This window comes from Cucurbita pepo, chromosome LG12, assembly GCF_002806865.2.
Source record: "Cucurbita pepo subsp. pepo cultivar mu-cu-16 chromosome LG12, ASM280686v2, whole genome shotgun sequence".
Classification (NCBI taxonomy): domain Eukaryota; kingdom Viridiplantae; phylum Streptophyta; class Magnoliopsida; order Cucurbitales; family Cucurbitaceae; genus Cucurbita; species Cucurbita pepo.
This window is the reverse complement of record NC_036649.1, coordinates 1,830,368-1,849,349: the sequence shown is the minus strand read 5'-3', so window position 1 is coordinate 1,849,349 and position 18,982 is coordinate 1,830,368. Positions and strand designations below refer to the sequence as shown.

At 35.2% G+C, this 18,982-nt stretch overlaps 3 protein-coding genes across 3 annotated transcripts; all 3 read right to left on the bottom strand.

The window, feature by feature from the left end:
* Positions 1-239: 239 nt before the first annotated feature.
* LOC111807655 (ubiquitin-like-specific protease ESD4) lies at positions 240-5,079 on the bottom strand. Its single transcript, XM_023693466.1, has 9 exons — positions 3,800-5,079; positions 3,623-3,699; positions 3,457-3,550; positions 3,252-3,350; positions 2,729-2,818; positions 2,505-2,624; positions 769-872; positions 582-654; positions 240-475 (listed from the first exon to the last, which is right to left on the bottom strand). The coding sequence occupies exons 1-9, from the start codon at positions 4,583-4,585 to the stop codon at positions 413-415; spliced, it is 1,506 nt and encodes a 501-aa protein (XP_023549234.1). The 5' UTR covers positions 4,586-5,079; the 3' UTR covers positions 240-412.
* Positions 5,080-5,895: 816 nt separating this feature from the next.
* Positions 5,896-9,655, bottom strand: LOC111807740. The gene is made up of 4 exons (XM_023693611.1): positions 8,395-9,655; positions 8,149-8,267; positions 6,913-7,125; positions 5,896-6,349 (listed from the first exon to the last, which is right to left on the bottom strand). The coding sequence occupies exons 1-4, from the start codon at positions 9,617-9,619 to the stop codon at positions 6,191-6,193; spliced, it is 1,716 nt and encodes a 571-aa protein (XP_023549379.1). The 5' UTR covers positions 9,620-9,655; the 3' UTR covers positions 5,896-6,190.
* An 804-nt stretch (positions 9,656-10,459) lies between these two features.
* LOC111807678 (probable histone-arginine methyltransferase 1.4) lies at positions 10,460-15,390 on the bottom strand. Its single transcript, XM_023693501.1, has 15 exons — positions 15,003-15,390; positions 14,441-14,500; positions 14,111-14,213; positions 13,871-14,014; positions 13,562-13,665; positions 13,363-13,461; positions 13,201-13,270; positions 12,925-13,021; positions 12,580-12,634; positions 12,306-12,389; positions 11,971-12,048; positions 11,458-11,561; positions 11,206-11,378; positions 10,977-11,128; positions 10,460-10,880 (listed from the first exon to the last, which is right to left on the bottom strand). The coding sequence occupies exons 1-15, from the start codon at positions 15,204-15,206 to the stop codon at positions 10,779-10,781; spliced, it is 1,629 nt and encodes a 542-aa protein (XP_023549269.1). The 5' UTR covers positions 15,207-15,390; the 3' UTR covers positions 10,460-10,778.
* Positions 15,391-18,982: the final 3,592 nt, after the last annotated feature.

Below are 18,982 nucleotides of genomic sequence, written 5' to 3'. Positions count from 1 at the left end.
TAAATCTTCCATACACAAAAAAAGAAGAAAAAAGAATGAGCTGTGTATCGTCTAGGGTTACTTTCTGATCATTACAAACATAATAATACATGGGGGGGTGGGGGGGAAAGAGGGAGAAATTACTCAATAATACAGAGTTTGAAATGAATCACTAAACCATTTAAAATAAATACGTCGAGATGGGGTGAGAGTATTCACTTACCAAAAATACTAGATGATGCTTCGCCCTGCAACCTCTCTCCCGTATAAATTTGTTTGTACTCATCATCTATTCTCTACTCGAAACCAATCCAATCCAATCCAAAACATACAATTTAGAGCTGCTGCCACTCAAACGTGCAAGAGAATCTCGGGATCTATACGCTCGCTGCTAACACGAAGAAAATTTCGAGACATTACAATGTGATCTCAATCAGTTAGCTCTCAATTTCAAAATTTCCTTGGCTGTTCTACGTCGGAAATAAGGCATGTGTTCCTACAAGAAACAAACAAAGAAAGAAAGGAATTGAATCTTATTTTGAGCTCATAATTGAATTAGAAATGAATGCATGTGGATTAACACTTTCAACAATCTTTTTTACCTGCTTGAAACAGAGATTCAAGCCTCTGCTATAAAAATCAGCATACTTGATCATAAACATGCCACAATCAAACCTGTTTCAATTGAAAGAATTGCAAGAAACAAAAGTGCAAAATCTTGAGAAGCATGTAAAAAGACGTGAAAATAAAAAATTACAAGAACGAAATATAAGTTTGAAAGGAACAAACCCATTTTCTTGCTCGGGAAGGTCTTCGACAAATTCTTGTGCCCAAGAACTTACATCAATATCTTTTCCACTCTTGTTCTTCACCTCGTCTACAAAATATCTCGCCTGGGTACATAGAATCAAAAGGATAATCAAAACGAGCAACCAAAACATATGCGCGCCCTTCTCTTGTACTAGCACGTCATAAGAAAAAAAAATAAACGGACATCATTCGTTATTAAAATAATAATCGTGAATGTCTAGTTCAGCTAGTTCACCAAAACGCTCAAAGCTAATATCTCAATTTCTCAAACCTCCTATGCTTCTTGCCATAATGGAAAAACTTGACACTATAACGTTCGTAAATGGGATTACAAAAGGATGAAATGGTATAACATCTTCTGTTTTTTAAAACAAAATCATGTTAAAAGCTTCTTCCATTCTAATCACAAGATGCAAGGCAAGGCGTTAGCATTGGTAGAACGAGGCGTATACTTACATAACAAAAAAAATATTAACCAGTAGAAAATGATACCCCAAAAAAAGAAACATTCTCGAGAATATGCAAATAAATGCAAGAACAATCCGTCATGGGTTGACCTCATTTTAAATAGTAAAAAACAAATCAAAAAAATCAAAAAAATCAAAAAAATGTAAAATATTATATTCTTAATATTGTAGTATTCACATAAAAGTATGAAATACATCATTGTTTAATTAGAACCAAACATGATATCTAAAAGCTAGAGAAATTTTCTTCAAAAAATACAGTAAAAATCAATGAGAAAACTTAGAAAAAAATACTGGAAGAAACACATTAATTTTTTTAATTAGTGGTTAAAACTTAAAGAACATTTAACAAAATTAAGAAACTTATATAATACAATATTTGTTGAAAATTTGTAAACCATAAAACAATAATAAAAGGGTAGGTGGTTGCTGTGGCCGTGGTAGTGGTAGTGGTATGGCACCACAAAAAAAAGACAAACAAGAACGTAAAAAGCAAAAAAGAAAACAGCGAATTCCTATCCGCATACCACTAAATAATAAACAAAGGAAAAAAGAAGGTTGCACTCATTAAATCGCCCACTACCACTGGATTCTTCCCTCGAACTCTCTTACGGGTATTTTGTAATGTAAAGCTAATCTAAAGTCGATTCTCTTATGGGTATTTTGTAATGTAAAGCTAATCTATAGTCGATTCAGTACCAAAAGCCAACACTTGGAATTTCCGGTGGAATGAAGTTAGAGGCTTATGTCTCTTAGCCTCAAAGCATAAGCAGAGAGGCCTACGCCTTTATCTTCAGAGGTGTAAGCCTTGAAACACCTCAGAGCCGACCTTAGAGCCTCCTCGCCTCAATGCTTAAGCTTTAAACGGTTTTTAAAACATTGCTTTCGGGTTGGGTAGAGAGCTTTGTGACACAATTCATATCTTCATCTTGTGGAATATTAGACTCTTAGATCAAGCTTACTATTCTTCATCTCAAGAGCTTAGATCTTAAGGTAATCCGGGTCTAACTTAGACTTTAGGATTGAGATCAAATCAATTTGGAAGTTTTAGTTTTAGCGTCTACGAATTAAGGGTTCACATACCGAGAGGGTTCCTAATTTCAACTCACTAGGATTTTCACGCCCAACGACTAATCACATAGATAGTATACCCTAGATGTGTACCGCAATGAAACAACTACCGTCGCAATAAGTTCAGGAACCATAAAAACGATGCAATAAATAGAGAAGAGAAAATACAAAGCATACCAATGTCTTTAAAACACGAGAATCCATTCCCTTCAGAGAATCGAGATACTGAAATTTCTTCTCTTTCTTGTTGATTACTGCTAGGCACCAGTGTATTTCTCTATGGATGGGGACAAATATCTAAACAAGTAATTAAATTGGGTCAGTAACAAATGAATTAATATCGTACCATCGATCACCATCGATTAGATGAATAATAGAGTTAAAATGGGACAGAAGATTACTTTATCACAATCAATGAGTTCATACTTCAACTTCTTTGGGTTGGTCCATTTTCTAACCGATCCGTAATCATAGCCATTCCTTCCATTTAACTGTTAGCAATGTTACAAGAACGAAAAATACAAGCTAAAGTCAGATCATCATAAACGTCTATTTGAATAAGACCACACTTCCATACGATAATTCCCTAAAAAACAGTTTACGGGCTGAACTAAACGACAATTATACAAATATCTGAACTTTCATTAAGAAAAACACGAAGGGATACAAGGACGTACAAAAATATAAAGTCCACAAAACGAGGCAGACTATCAAAAGGGTCTCGAATCAAGGAAAAAAAAACAACGTTGCACGTATAGTAAATCGAAATGTAGACCATAGAGGCACGTCAAACAGCTCGATTTCCAATCATTGATTATTACAACATTCAGAAACGTACCCAACTAAAACCTGACCATCTCGAGGTAAATTAGCATACAAATCCATTGGTGCAAGTAGTGGAAAATGAAGTAAAGCTTAACCAACCTTTTTATAGAAGAAGGTACTAAAGAAATGGCATTTCAAATACTTCTCTGGCTCCCTTCTTTCCCTTTCTTTCAGCAACTCAAGATACAAATTAATCACCTAAGAACAATAAATACAACAATTAGGAAGACGGGTTTCAAGAACAGAAAATTTCAGGTAAGATCATAATCCATCGGATACTATTTCATCGAATCTTCAAATCTACCTCGTCGTTTAACCAGGCAGCTGGTCTCAGACACTGCAAAGTTTCCCCAGTAATCTCAATATTCGAATTCTCATGAGTAACCAAAACTCTCCTCCTGAATAATGAACGAAAAAACGTCAAACAAAAGAACAAAATGAAAGATTATAAGAACAACATCATACGGTACCGGTTCGTAGAGAGCGCACGTTCAACCTGCGCCTCCTCTTCCTTTGTAAGAGGAGTAAAAAGTTCCTGTGGAATCTCCTGGATCGATAAACGAATACATTTTGATTAGCATAAAAATGGTGAAATTGCATTATCCAGAACAAAAATTAATCTATCTCTGCGAAGAAAAGAAACATACATCAAGAGGCTTCTTCTTTGGTGTTCGGGATTGAAGAATCGATCGGCGCTTCTCGTTCAACTCGATTTCGAAATCCAAGCTTTTCAATCTCGATGTCCGCCTTTCCACAGTCTGAAGCAACTTCTTGTAAGCAGAAACACTGGACAAGTCTCGATCCAGTGACAAAGCACCAAGCATCGCCTCAGCGTTTTCAACCTTCGAATCAGCATTTGTCAAATCTACAACTACCGACGTCGACGGCTGATGAACATTCTTCATCTTCGCATCCAATTCCTGCACTGTATTAACCTCACGAGTCCTCTGGTCCGGTTTATCATCTTTAATTGCCTCGATGCCGTCTTCGTTCTTCGAATCTCCAGAAGCGCCTCTTTCAGTTTCGGAGTCTGAATCCAAGTCAATGAAATCCTTCGGGAAGGACCGCAATGCACCAATTGCACGATTCTTCGCAATCTGGTAGTTGTACGACAACATATTTCCCGCCGCGTACTGTTCCGACGACTCGCTATTATTTTTTGACTCCCAATGCCTATAGAAGCTCTTCGAAAGCCCGAATTTGCGAATTCTGCAAGGGCCGTGTACTTCTCGGCGCAATTGCGGAGTTTCTTCAGGGTACCGGGAAAGCCTAGCCACCGTATAGTTCGATGAGGAAACTGGCCGATCCAAAGACAAAGCAGACACTTTAGGTTTCTTGGAGACGTGAAAATCCGGTGATTTCAAAGATGAATACGAACGATTAAGGCTCAAACACTCGTCGTCGCGCTTACGGTTGTTGGTTCGGGCGCCCATTAGTAGACACGGAGATTGAAACGAAACGCCTACGAGATCGCATCACATCTACCGAAAACCATTTCAGGCAGAAAAAAACATCAATAGAATTCGGAAGAACAAAAACTAGGGTTTTTGCGCTGAACGAAGAAGCCGGCAAAACCCTAAATGTCAAGGATTAGGAACAAACGGAGATGAATTTCAAACAGAAATTGAAGAAAATAAGAACTGAGAAACGGAATCAAGCAGAGGAGAGAGTAAAGTGGGAAGAGACGAGGAAATTGAAAGAGAAACTGGGAATTGAATGAGATGCAGAAATTGAAATCGGAATCCGCAGTTGGGAGGAAGAGATTTGGGAGAAGAAGTGAATGACGTCTGAATCTACAAAACTGGAGAATCCAAATTGATTGATTGAAAATGTTTCGATTTCGTTCGTCCTGATGCTGTTGGTTCTCTGTTTGGAAGAAAGCTTCCCACAGCCACCTCGTCTCTCGCTTACGCCATCTGTCCCTTTGAATTCAAGCGGGGTTTTTTCTATCACTTTTCAAATTTGTCCTTTCCCATAAATTCTTCCACAATTACATACATACATATCTATATATACATACACATACATATCTATATATATATGTATACACATATATATACACACATATATATATATAAATATATCTGATAAGTGATCGAGAATGAAAAAGGATTTTTTTTAATTATTAATTTTTTTTCTTCTAAAATTTAGTTTTTATTATTTGTTCAATAAATTTTATTTATTATTTGTTCAATAAATTTTATTTATTATTTGTTCAATAAATTTTAAAAGGGTACCTATGTCGAATATACATTAATTACTTACCTTTTAAGATTTCCAGACTTTCTTCGGTACTCAAGAACCGGAAGAAAGATTGAGTTAGATACGAAACGGTTTTGTTATTATTGTTACTTTAAAATTTTGTGGGCTCGATAACCAACAATGGATATACAAACGAGAAAGTCTAAATTTTTTCCTATTTTCTTTATATTTTTTAAAATATATTTAATTGTTAAAAAAATGTAATGAACAATTTTTTATTTTTCAATATATTGTTTATTAAAAAAAATATAAAATTTCTAATAAATTCAATATTATCACTAAGAATAGTAAAAAAGTAAGGCATAGCTATGACAGAAAATATAATTTGATCTCCAGCCCATTTAATTTAACTAATAATAGAGAGAAATTTCTCTACATCCTCTTCCCATTTTTCATATAAACGAAAATTCCGTACCTCATTCAAGATGGATCTCCACAAACCTTCGACCCGACCCTCGAGATTAAATAGACCTCGCTTCCCGACATAAAAACCAGCTTTGTTGGGGTTGAAACTTCCATAATCTATATTCATCATCTAAGAAACCAAGATTTCTATAAAGAAAGAGAAAAATATCAAGATATCATACATCATGAAGAAAAGCCATGTGGGGTGAAGTGAAAATTCAGTTCTAAATTTAACTCTCCTGATCTAATTAGATCACCATGGAATCCAAGGAAATGGTGCCTACACTCCATCTTCCGTTGCAAATTTTCCCCATCTTCGGTACGGTTCGATGGCTGCATTTGCAATAGATTGACCGTGATACCGAACGTCCCTATCTCGAATGTAAAGAAATAACATTCTCATTTCGCTCGACTAATGCATACAAAGCCATCTCGACATCAGAAAACGGTTGACCAGCATAGAGCTGCAATTGCCCCTTCTTCACAACAATCATTTTACTTGTATGTGATTTTATGACCTTCTCGAGTTCCTAAGAAGCACCAAGCAAGAATATAAGCGTTCTACACGGTATGCAGAAACCAAAAAAATATAACAAACCACAAACTTATCCACAATTCGAGCATAACTAAGTTGATAAGGCACCAATTAAACAATTACCATCTCAAAAGTCAAGAACAAAAAAAAACAAACAAACTCGCTAATCCGAGCATAACTTAGTTGATAAGGCACCAATTACGTAATTATCATCCAAAACGTTGATGATTCACTCCCACACCCACAATTGTTAAACTAAAAAAACGAAACTCATCACTAAAATCAACTGAAGCTACTTGGGTATGACAACATCATCACCAAGCACATTGATTGGTACACATCAACTAAATATACCTTAAATCAAATCATTATACATAAAAAAAAAAATTAATTAACCATCTTACGAAACTACGAAAATAAATATCGACATAACATTATGCAATATTTTGATCTAAGTTGACACTTTAACCTAAAGTTGAAATTTATCAAATACTAATTTACTTCGTATCGAAGCAGGGAAACTATAGATATCGTAATATTGAAGTTTAGAACTCTTACTTTTGTTGGCAGAGGAACGACGTCGGTTGTGAAATTGTCGAGCTCTTCAAAGAATGATTCCAGAAGATAACAGAAGTTATTTGCATCAACATGGTGTTCAAAAGCAACTGTATATGTAGTATATTCCTCAATATCCTGTGTCTTGGAAGGAATCCTTAAGGTGAAAAGTCCTCCATGTTCTTCATCTTCAGAACCTCGATGCATAAAAATAACCTGTGATGGGATACATTTTGATGTTAAAATTTATAATTAAACATAAAGAAAAAAAGATCATAGGGTTTAAAGATAATTCTTTGAAACATAATTAGTTATTTAATTAATATCGACTAAAAGGCCATCGTAGGTCCTAACTTTCATCCAAAATTCTAATGAATTTCGGACTACAGTCATCTAAGAAGGTTAAATAAGAACTAAGGTTTCGTTTGATAACGATTTGGATTTTATTTTTGAAATTTAATAAATATTGAAAACTAAAAGTAAATTACGAATTCAAATGTTTCTGGTACAAAAACGAAAATATGATAAGGAAATTGGGAAGAAACAAGCCTAAACCTCGAAACGAATGCATTATCAAACGAAACCTAAATAACTCCATTGAAATATTTGTTATGCTAAGTGTGTGACTAGTCAATTTTGAATTGAGATTGACGACTAAAACAATAAGCTCATAATTCAAATTATGTAACAGCCCAAGCCCAAGCTCAAGCCCACCGCTAGCAGATAGTGTCCGTTTTGGACCGTTATGTATCGCCGTTAGCCTCATGGTTTTAAAACGCATCTTTCAGAGTTACGCAGCGGAACCGGTACTCATCCAAATACTGTCCTCTTTGGGCTTTCCCTTCTAGGCTTCCCCTCAAGGTTTTTAGGTTTTCCCTTTTGGACTTCTTCATTACACGTCTATTAGGGAGAGATTTCAACACTCCTATAAGTAATGCTTCGTTCCCCTCTAACCAATGTGGGATCTCATAATCCACCCCCCTTGGGGGCCCAGCGTCCTCACTGGCACATCGCCCAATGTCTGACTCTAATACCATTTGTAACAACCTAAGCCCACCGCTAGTAGATGGGCTTTCTGTTACAGGCTTCCCCATTACGCGTCTGTTAGAGAGAGGTTTCTACACCCTCCTCTCCAACCGAGGTGAGATCTCACAGATTATGCTTAGTGTCTTCATAAATTAAAATCATGCCATCAAGAAGAAAATAAGTACAGAAAACAAAGTATATTTTCTAACTTACTAGAACATAAGGAAGATTCATCCACCATGAATCAGCCCTCGAAGGAGATCTTTTCTCCATTACATCTTTTAAATTCTGTGACTTCGAGATCTCCACTGAAGAAGTCTCCTGAACGGCACCTAAAAACTTGAGAAACAAACCATAATTATTTGTTCTAACTATCAAATATAAAGTTCTGAACAACAACCATTTCAAGATCCAAATACAATTAATTGAAAACAATATCTTGTAATTCAGAGACATTACCATTACTTGATTTCTTCTTTGAACTCGAACCCTTAATATCGAGATCCAAATTCGTTCCATCGTTTTTCTGTAGCAATACAGATTTGTCACTGCCCAAATTCGTGCTATCGTCTTCGAACATCTTGGGATCGCTATACTTGATTCCGTTAGCTACTCGTTTTTCGGCATCCTTCACTCCCTTGTTAATAGCCTTGCCATTTGAGCCACTTTTTTTACCATTAGAAGCAAATCCTTGAAACCCCTTAGGCTTCTTCATTCTATCACCATTAGAGTTTCTGAATTGCAACTTTTTCTTATATATTAGACTCTTATTCCGTTCTTCTTCATCATTGAAATCATTCCTTTTGGCGGCTTCCTCAACATTCTCAGACTTGAACAAAAAATTTACTGGTGAATCCGGTATCCTATCTTTGTTAGAATTTAGCCTCTTCTGTAACTTAACAAGTCGAGCATCAATCTCTTTATCAATACCAATCCTAGCCCTGGAAATTACATTTCTACCCTCCATGTCGCCCTCCCCTAAATCATCAGGTTTTTGATATTTCTCCTCTTTCCTTGCTTTCCTAGCCAACAACCTGATCTCTTCAATTTTGTCTCTCATCTTCGATTCGTCCAAATAAACCAACTCGTTCGTTTTAGACCCGAAATTTCCAAGAACGATTCTCTCATTTCCATTCAACAACACTTCTTTTACGCTTTTGCTTCTAATACTCAAATCTTTATCTGAGTTCTTATCTTCCTTAATTGAATTACCATAATCTAAAACCCACACAGTACAGATTGTCTGAAACGCAAAAAGAGCAAGCAAGTAAACGCCAAACCTGACGAAACTTCCCAAAGAAAAGTTGGCAACATCAAAATTAAGCAACGAGGCAGTGTCCGAGCTCTCGGAGAGTCGAGATTCACCGTCCGTGGTAGTGGAGGAAGGGCAACATTCCGCCGGAGATAACACCTCGGTCTCGACGCCTGCAGGACCTGAGATTTCCGGCGATACGATCGGAGTTTCAGAGTCGATTAGCGGAGGAATGGGAGAGACAGTGAACGGAGGAGGTTTAGTTAGGGTTTTGAGGATTTTGATGCGCAAGTGATTTTTTCTTCTTGTGAGCCTCGAACGAGATGAAATGGAAATGGAAGCTGAAACTGAAAGCAATGGCTTGGTGCTGCAAATGGTGAATTTGTTGCAATGAATGGAGAAAGAAACAGCGGAGCCGCACGTACCCGCCATAACCAGCGGGGAAGGAAGCTTGTGAAACGAGGTTTGAATTTCTGGTAAGTAATGGCGCAAGGGTTGCTTGTGCTTGCTTCCTATGATGGGCCTGAGGCCCATTTCAACATTTTTGAAGTATCAAATTCAGGAGTAGCCCAAGCCCAACCCAAAAATAGTAGCCCAAATACTTTTAATTTATAGGCCCATTTCAACATTTNTTTTTTTTTTTTTTTTTTTTTTTTTTTTTTTTTTTTTTTTTTTGAGTTTGGTTTATTAAAAAAGTAATCTATTTTACATATTCTTTTTTTTATTTAAATTTAAAATTTTAAGTGAACTTTCAATATTTATTATTAATTTATTTAAGTATTTAAAATAAAAGTTAATAATAAATTGAAACGAGTGCTAATTTTCATTTATTCATCAACTATAAATTTAATTTATAATTAATTTATAATTAGGTTTTCCTTTGGTTTTTTCTTTTACTTAAATATTGATCTTTTTTAACCTTCCCACTCTTTTAGTTGATTTTAAATTAAACTATTAATGACCGGTTAGAATTAAAACCGTTAATAATTAATTACTAAGAGGAAAATATCCCATTGTGGCAAGATGTAACGAGCTAAAGCATACAATTTCAACCCCAACAGTATAGTATAAGATGCTATGAGAAATAATCCAATTGTCGTTTGAAATTGACCATCCATCCAGTTTCAAACAAAACCAACAACCGGTTCGGATCGGTTTGAGCGAGATTGAGATTTTTCAGTTCCTTGAACGATCGTACTGATTTTTGNTTTTTTTTTTTTTTTTTTTTTTTTTTTTTTTTTTTGAAAATGCAAAATGAGACATTATTCTAAAGAAAATCAACCTAATATTTCCCTTAAACAGCATTCTAGTAAAAATCCCTAAGGGGGTGGAAAAAATCCAATCGTTACAATCATCAGGCAAAACATTGAAAAGCCTCCAAATAATATTGCAAAGGAGGGAAAAATTGCAGCAAACAAGATATGATTATTGTTTAACGTATTTGAATAATCTCACTGTGGAAGCATAATCAATGGTAGCCTCACTGCCTGTTGGAGATTAAAGGTGAACATCGACAACTTCTGCGGAGGTCTCGTCACCAAAGAAAACACAAACTAGTGTCCCGTCACCAACCTCAAACATGCCCCGTCGCTTAAATGTTATCTATCAGTGAATTGAGCGGAGCCCCAGAGTTAGGCGATGCCTGTAGCATCAGATCAGCGTCTTCCAAATCCTGGGGTTGAATGGATAAGTCCTGTTTGAACAATTCAGTTCGTTTCAGCCAAAACGAACATTTTTTTTGTTTTTTTTTAAGTTAAACATTCGACGACGTCGAGAAGATTGGAAATACCTGCGGTTGCATCAGCGGGTGTTGTTGCTGATCTTGAGCCACAGGGTAGGCTTGTGGTTGGGACATTCTATAGTAAGGCTCTTTAAGGTCGAGTTTGCACGAGGACGACTGAAGTATTCCTCCTTGCTCGGCGCCAGGGCCCCACATTTTGGCTATACAGCAGTCTTAGTTAGCAGCAAGCTCAAAAGACAAACCAAGGAACCAAAAATGTGAGGAATAAGAAATCAACCTGATAGAGTCAAATAAATGGTGTAACTCTGAGCACTGTGAGAAACCATATGAAGTCTGCCAGTAATTTCCTGTCCTGCCATGACATAAATCGGCTGGGAAAGCACGCAACGTAACTGGTACCAATGAGTTGTCGGTGCACCGGGGGCAGTAGTAAGCCACCTCTGCACAGTGCTGTAGAATGAAGTTGTTCATAAGCATTCAAACTTGTAATAGCCGTAGCCAAAATTTTAACTCAAACCCAAACAGTTACCTGCCGTTAAATAATACATCAAACCAGCAGGCTAATCCATGTATTCTGGCACCCACAGTAGCAACGAATTTCAGAGGAATATCTATGTCATACAATTCCTCTTCCTGATATTAAGAGTGATTCCCCATCAGAGTTCATTTCAAGCCATATAGTTAAAAAATAAAAATTAATAATGAGAAAAAGAATAATAAAACCCACAGGTGGAACCCGGACGATCGGTTCGGCTGTTAGAAATATAAAAACTAAAATAGTTGGTTGGTTTTCGGTCGTTCATTTCAGCATCTGTTTTGATGAAATTGATCGGTTTCGATTTTAAAATTTTCCTTAAAACAATGTGTTGATTGAATCAATCCACTCATTCCCTTCCATGACACGTGAAAGAATTTATATTCCCCAGCCAATCTCATAATTATGTAAAAAGAGAAAATTATTCGTAAACAAAAGACCAAAAATACAAGAAATATTTGAATTAATAAGAAAAATACAAGTTCTAGGTCAAGGGGATATTAGTACCTTGATATTTGTGAAGTCCAAAACATGAGACATTGAAGCGGCCACCAATAATCTTGGATCAAAAGCATCCACCACTGGCTGTATGAAATATGAAATAGAGTATTATGGATGCATAGTTGAAACAACAGAAACAGGAATGAGATGCTGCTAGTACATCATAGAGAACAAATGCACATTAATCCATCATTTACAGATGAAATTTCCGTCGCTGTCATCCAGAAATCCTCAGGTATCGGACCAAATCCTAAGTAACGGACTAGTTTTATCGTCAAAATTTGATCTAAATTATAAATGGCCTTCGATTTCGTTTTCAAGTAAATGAAAGTGATGCAAACCTGAGAAAAATAGCCTTGAAACGCCGATCCGTGCAAGGCTGTCAAATCAACACCATAATAGTTTTGTTGCTGCCAAAAGAGAGCCTACAAGAAAGAACATATCAAGTTTAGTTTGTTCACGAGTGACCAAAAGAAGACGGTAGGAAAGACCAAAAGGATACGTTTCAGTTATCTTGATTAGAAATCGTTCTCAGAGACCAAAGTGAAAACAATTTTACGCTTAAGAGGCAGAAAGGGTAAACTAAGGTCTTGGGATGTTCATCAAAAGTCTCACCTTGTTAGCTACTTCAACAAATAGATATTCATCGCTGAAAGGTGCCATGTGAATCCTACATGGGGAACATTATAACTCATAAGAACACAAAATAATATGTATAAATGATTCACAAGCACTTAAAAGTACAAGAAAACGAGAAGATAAAGACGCATTCAAATAAACCATGATAATACAATGACCGACTTGTATGTTGAAGTCATGAAGTATTAGTTAAACACCGAATACAAATTCAAAACTGTCGTCTCCTTACATGACGATGAGGATAACTTTGAGATCATATTTTTACCCTAACCATATAAGACAAGAAGGGTGCCCGATGAAATTTTTCTACTGCTAGTTTACCTTCCTATTGTGGGGAACATCTTTCCATTTGGGTTCAAAAAACGATCTCTGGCGATCACATACGATTCCAGCATTCTTTCGTTGACCAATAGGGTGCCTAACAGAAAATAAGAACAATGAGGAATGGGGATGGATTGAACTAAACTTTTGAACCTTTTCATTTGGGGGTTATACCGTTTTCGAGAGTAAATAGCTAAAAGTTTTAAGGTCATTAAAAAATTACACAATCTCCCAAGATAATCTGAAAATGAAAGACAATTTGATAACGGCTCTCACCCATTGGCTCAGAGATTAAAATGTCGGCTTTTTCAGGTAATTCAACATCCTCAACTTTGCCCTTTATTACCTGAGTTTTGAATTAGAGAACATGACTATAACATAAAAAAATGGCAAATAATGATACTTGCAAGGAATTTTACGTGATTTAAAAAAACTTACTGTAATTCGCTCACTCAGGGCAGGGTTCCCAGAAATTAATATGCGAGCATACTCGGCCATTTCAGATGCTTCCACAGCATAAACATGCTTTGCACCAGCCTGTTGAAGATTCAAGGCATAAGATCTTCCATTTAATTATAGAACTGTGGAACCAAATACACAAAGAGATAAAAAAAAGTTCGACTATAACCACGAGTACCTGAGCGGCAAATAATGACAAAATACCACTACCAGCACCAACATCAACAACCACACGACCGGTGAAGTCAGCACGATTTTCCATTACTGCTGCATAGTATGTTCCTGAATCAGCAAAAGACTGCCAAAGTTAACATACCATGTAATTCTGTTAATATGTATAATGTGACCGTGCGGGCAGGTAACGCATATGCCATTGTTTAAGCTATCAATACAATGATAATAATGATAATAAGACGTTTGAATAAAAAATTAAGAAACTGGTCCACAAAACAAAATTGCAAGATAAACAACAGCTAAATTATATTACCTGTTCTCACATAATCCTGCAACATATTTTGTTGATGTAAAAGTTGTCCGTAGTAGTGGAAGTACATCTTTGAAGAGGATGATTCTATTTTGTCATCAAACCTGCTTTTTAAGGAGGAAATTGCACCATTTGGCAAATGGGAGCCTGGATGTAGAAAAATGATAACTTCAGTAACGTGTTCACAATGAAAACATCAATAAATTTGTTCGCAAAGAGTTGCAACATTCGGGGTGAACTTACCTTGGACAATATCATCCTTCTTCCTCTTATCAAAAGCAGAATGAAATGCACTGCACTCTTCCTCATTTCTAAATAGAAGGGTAACTCCTCTGGAATGAGATTTCTGTTTCAAAAGCGAAACTATTCAATAACACAAGCAATGAACAGTGCTTCGTTCTTCAGCGTGTTAAATTATACCAATACTAAATCACTAATGCCAAGTACAGATTCGTAAGGTAAGCAACATACAAAAAATGGCAGAATTGAACAAAATAATAAGAGCATGCAGACATATATTCGCAGCCTCGAAGGTATGGTTTCGGCATATTCACATAAAACTACCCTTCTTACCTCTTTACCGGCATCGCCTTCTGATATGCAAACTGACTGAACAGGGCTTAGCCGAAATATCTGAAGACATAAGAGAAATATAAAAGTTAATCATATTATATTCTCTAAAATGGTCGCTACCATCAATTCACCACTAAACTAAAAACTTAAGCTAACAAAAGTTCAAGTATACCTAATCTTTTATATATACGCTTAAACACGCACGCGTAAGTTAGAGTGTTAATTAACTCATGAAGTACAAGTCATTCGAACTGCCCCGTGCTTTTTCGTACCGTAGTAAATCATCATTGAACTTAAAAGCTAAATGTTTAGGTTATGGTATGTTAAATCCTTTATATACATTCTTTTCAACACACAATGTTTCTAAGAATGGAAAATGTACGTCGTTAAGCTCATTCATAAAGCAAACCGAGCACTAGTCAAGAAAGAATGCAGAACCGATAAACAGAAGAAATAAAACAAAAAGTAGGTCTTTTATTCTCTCGTCTTTATGTCTTCCAAATTCTCCCATACACAACAACAACAATCACGATAAGCAAACTCATCACAAATAAAACAGAACCTGAGTAGTCCGGAGATCGAAAGAAATGTCATCGGAATCGGTCTCCTGCCGTAACCGAAGCTCCGCCGCACCGGAATCGCCGCCAAACCGAGCAACCACCGGCGCGGACGACGATGACGAGGAGGAAGACGAAGAAGCAAGCTCAGAAATCGAAACCAAAGTGAACTCCTGAGGCTTGTGTTTTTGCCCTAAAGAGCCCTCCATTAATGCAAAACCTGAAGCCGAAAATTATCTTCACTCCAAAAAATGGATCGCACAGAGTCGACGTTTCAGCAGTGAAAGCCGTCCGGAGGAGAATTAGGGTTTCTGAGAGAGAAACGAAAAGGTTTTTGGAAATCTTACAGAAGCAGCCGCCCGGCAGAGAGAAACAGAGAACTGAGTGGCGTTAAAGGCCAGTTTTTATACTGTGACTGTTTTTCTTTTTTTGCTTTGTTTTTTATTTAAATTATTTGGATGAGTATTAGATTTCCCTTCCTTTATGGACATTTATATTATAGTTATGTAAATGATGAAAATTTTCTTTTATATATATATATATATATATATATATTTTTTTTTTTTTTTAAATATATATATTCTTTTAAATAACTTGTAATAAATAGCGTCTATTTTCTAATATAATTTATATTAAAATAATACCTTAATAAATTCAATAATATTTTATTAATAAAAATATAATATAATCAAATTGCAATACTATCGTATTTCATGTTTAAAAATACATTTATTTAATTATATAAAATATATAATCATTATCTCCGAGCATATTTAGTTAATTGGGATAAATCTTCTTCATTCATGCAGTGGATCCTGTGTAGCCTAGTTCCACGAGTTAAATGAAAATCTTTAATTTCTATATATATATATATTTATTTATTTATTTATTTATTTATTATATAATTAAAAAAATAAATAACAAAATATAACTATATAAAAAAATTATATTATTTATTTATTTATTTTAATATTTTATTTAAATAATCTTTTTTTAAATCATAGGAATTAATATTCTAAACCTTTTTACCAGAGTCTTATATATTTTGAAAAAAATAAAAAGTTTTGAGAGAGAATCGTTTAGTGAAGGAACTTGATACGATGGATTCAAAAGGGGTGGTCACGTGCTCCTCGCGTGCTTCTGGGTTTTGTTTTGATGTGGACGCTGAGATGGATGTTTGCGTAGTACACCGTTGAAATTTTAGACTTGGAAGTGACGTGTCGCTCAATGAGAGAATCCGATGCTTTGTAGGACCCACGTGGCCGTAGTGGATTGGTTGGAAAGCAAATTCTCCCTTCCTCTTATAATAATGAGTCTCAATTTGTTCCAACAAATCATTTTCACTTGTCTTCAATACCCTAATTTCGATAGATTCTAGTCTCGTTGAGTTGTGTTTATCTTAGCTTATCTCTTATATTCAATAACGCTCTCCGTCAATAACTTTTTTTTACTTTGAGCTAGACGAAGTTGATAGATTTATGAGAACGTTGAAGTATCTATACCGTCATTTCTGTTCGAGATTAAATGTAAGCAGATATTATCTACTTTGACCCGTTACGTATCGTCGTCATCTTCACGATTTTAAAACACGTCTACTAGGGAGAAATTTTTCACACCTTTTATAAGAAGTATTTTGTTCCCCTCTCCAACCAATGTGGGATCTCACGATCCACCCTCTTGGCAGCTAGCGTCCCTCGTAGACACACCAATCGATGTCTGACTCTGATACCATTTGTAAGTAGCCCAAGTCCACTGTTAGCCAATATTGTCCGTTTTGGCTTATTATGTATCGCTGTTAGCCTCACAAATTTATAACGCATCTACTGGTGAGAAGTTTTTCACACCCTTTATAAAGATGTAGAATCTCACATTAAAAAAAATAAATAATATATATATATATATTATTATTATTATTGTCGTTATATATAGATTCCTTTACTATTATGTGTTCAAGTAAGGTAAGGACTTTATAAACAAGATTTGCTTTTATTGACGTTGGATCTAGACAAGTAAAAACGTGTCGTAAATATCTTCATATTAGCTTAAACGTATGGTTGTGAAACGTTAACTTTTGTTTGTTTCTATTCTAAATAAATTTAAAGACGACTGCTCCACGACAAAGTGTTGATTCCAAAATTCCTTATCTCCTCCCTAATTTCCGTAAAAAAACGTGAACCGTTAACTTTTTATTCTAAAACTCATTGTCTAACAAAACCTCAATTTCTTCGTCATACTTTTTGACACGTATATCCAATTGAGAGCCTAAGCCCGATACCAATGATACGATAGAAAAAATACTTTGGTATCAAGTGATTTTTTGTCGTGTGAACCCAAAATTCACAAACACTAAAACATCCAAACCTATTTGGGTTTAACTTTAATTGGCGAGTTAGGCATAGATCATTTAAGATCAACGCTCTCCATACATGACAGGAAAAATATAAATAGACAAACAAGTTCATTGGCTCAAGCTTGATGATTAATCATACTTAAATATTATTGGCATGCAATTCAACGCGTGAATTGCAAAGTTCAAGAAACTATTTCAGTTGACGAAAAATTTAATGTAACGGCTCAAGTTCACCGCTAGTAGATATTATCCACTTCAACCTGTTACATATCGTTGTCAGTCTCACGATTTTAAAATGTGTCTACTAGGGAGAGATTTCCACACGCTTATAATAAATGTCTCGCTCCCATCTTTCAACCAATGAGAGATTTCACAATCCACCTCTTTGGGGTCCAACATCTTCCCTAGCACACCGGTTAGTGTCCGTGACTCTGATATCATTTGTAACAGATCACGTCCACTGCTAATAGATATTGTGTACTTTAGATTGTTATGTATCGTCGTTATCCTCATGATTTTAAAACGTGTCACCCTCCATGGTAATTTTTAAATTTATTTTTGAAAGATAAAAGATAAAAAACTAAAAAAATTAAGGTATCATTCAAACATTTTTAGAGGTATTTTTATTAATTTAACACAAAATTTAAATGAAACGAATTAAAAAAAAATTATAAATCACAAAAACTTTTTTTACCTCTAAAAATCGAATTCAATTTAAATAAAATAATAATAATAATAATAATAATAATAATACTCGACTTTATCTAATACCGATGCCGAAAGTGGAAATGTAACGGTACGCCATAATTTAAACGGGTAAATTTTAATGTCAAAATTAAAAAAAAAAAAAAAAAACATGAAGTGGGTCCCACAACGTGGTGGTGGTCCAACCCCAAACATACCTTTAAGAAAGGGAGGGATTCACGGATGCTAAAACGACAGGGATATATATAAGGCGCTCAATAACCGGCCAACAGAAAAGCTAAGATCCCATCATTACAGACGAGGATCGAATTCGATTGCAAATGCCTTTCAGTGACCGCCATGTGACGCTAACTCAATTGGCCTGCCTCTTAATCACTCTTCGTTGGAGTTTTCGTTATTATCGCTACTTCTACTCCAACGTTCACATGCTTGGATTTTCTTCATAATTCATTCTTAAAAAGAATATATATATATATATAGAGCTAGATTATATATATTTTTCAATGTTGTAACGGTAGTTTTGGAAACGTTTATGAATCTTATTACAAATTTTTAAAATAATATGAATATTTTTTATAAGCTTGTTCTTCACTCCAACATTCTTACCGTAATTTCAAACAAACTTTAATAATTTTGTACCATGAAAATCATTGATTGAACTCATTTTTTCGGTTGTAGACTATGTTCATAAGGAGTTTTCTTTCATATTTAATTTATTTTAGTTAAACTAGAAAAGAAAACTATGTAGTCTTCACAGGTTATTTAGAATTTGGAAAATGTTCATATGAAAAAAAATTGTGGCCAAGGAATGTATCTTTTAAGAGTATAAAATTAAAATCAATGACTACTATTTTTGGGAAGTATGAACATTCTGTTCAGATTAGAAAAAATCAGAGGTGAAATAAAAAATCTGCATCGATTCAGATAGCC

Coding starts and splice junctions, on each gene's coding strand:
- LOC111807655 (XM_023693466.1), bottom strand. CDS start 4,585: ATGGGCGCCCGAACCAACAACCGTAAGCGCGACGACGAGTGTTTGAGC. Junction 3,700..3,799: donor CAAAGAAGAAGCCTCTTGAT/GTATGTTTCTTT, acceptor TTATCGATCCAG/GAGATTCCACAGGAACTTTT. Junction 655..768: donor CTTCCCGAGCAAGAAAATGG/GTTTGTTCCTTT, acceptor CAATTGAAACAG/GTTTGATTGTGGCATGTTTA.
- LOC111807740 (XM_023693611.1), bottom strand. CDS start 9,619: ATGGCGGGTACGTGCGGCTCCGCTGTTTCTTTCTCCATTCATTGCAAC. Junction 8,268..8,394: donor AAAGAAGAAATCAAGTAATG/GTAATGTCTCTG, acceptor TCAAGTTTTTAG/GTGCCGTTCAGGAGACTTCT. Junction 7,126..8,148: donor TGAATCTTCCTTATGTTCTA/GTAAGTTAGAAA, acceptor ATCCCATCACAG/GTTATTTTTATGCATCGAGG.
- LOC111807678 (XM_023693501.1), bottom strand. CDS start 15,206: ATGGAGGGCTCTTTAGGGCAAAAACACAAGCCTCAGGAGTTCACTTTG. Junction 13,666..13,870: donor GCAGGATTATGTGAGAACAG/GTAATATAATTT, acceptor TTGCTGATTCAG/GAACATACTATGCAGCAGTA. Junction 12,390..12,579: donor TTGTTGAAGTAGCTAACAAG/GTGAGACTTTTG, acceptor TCTTTCTTGTAG/GCTCTCTTTTGGCAGCAACA.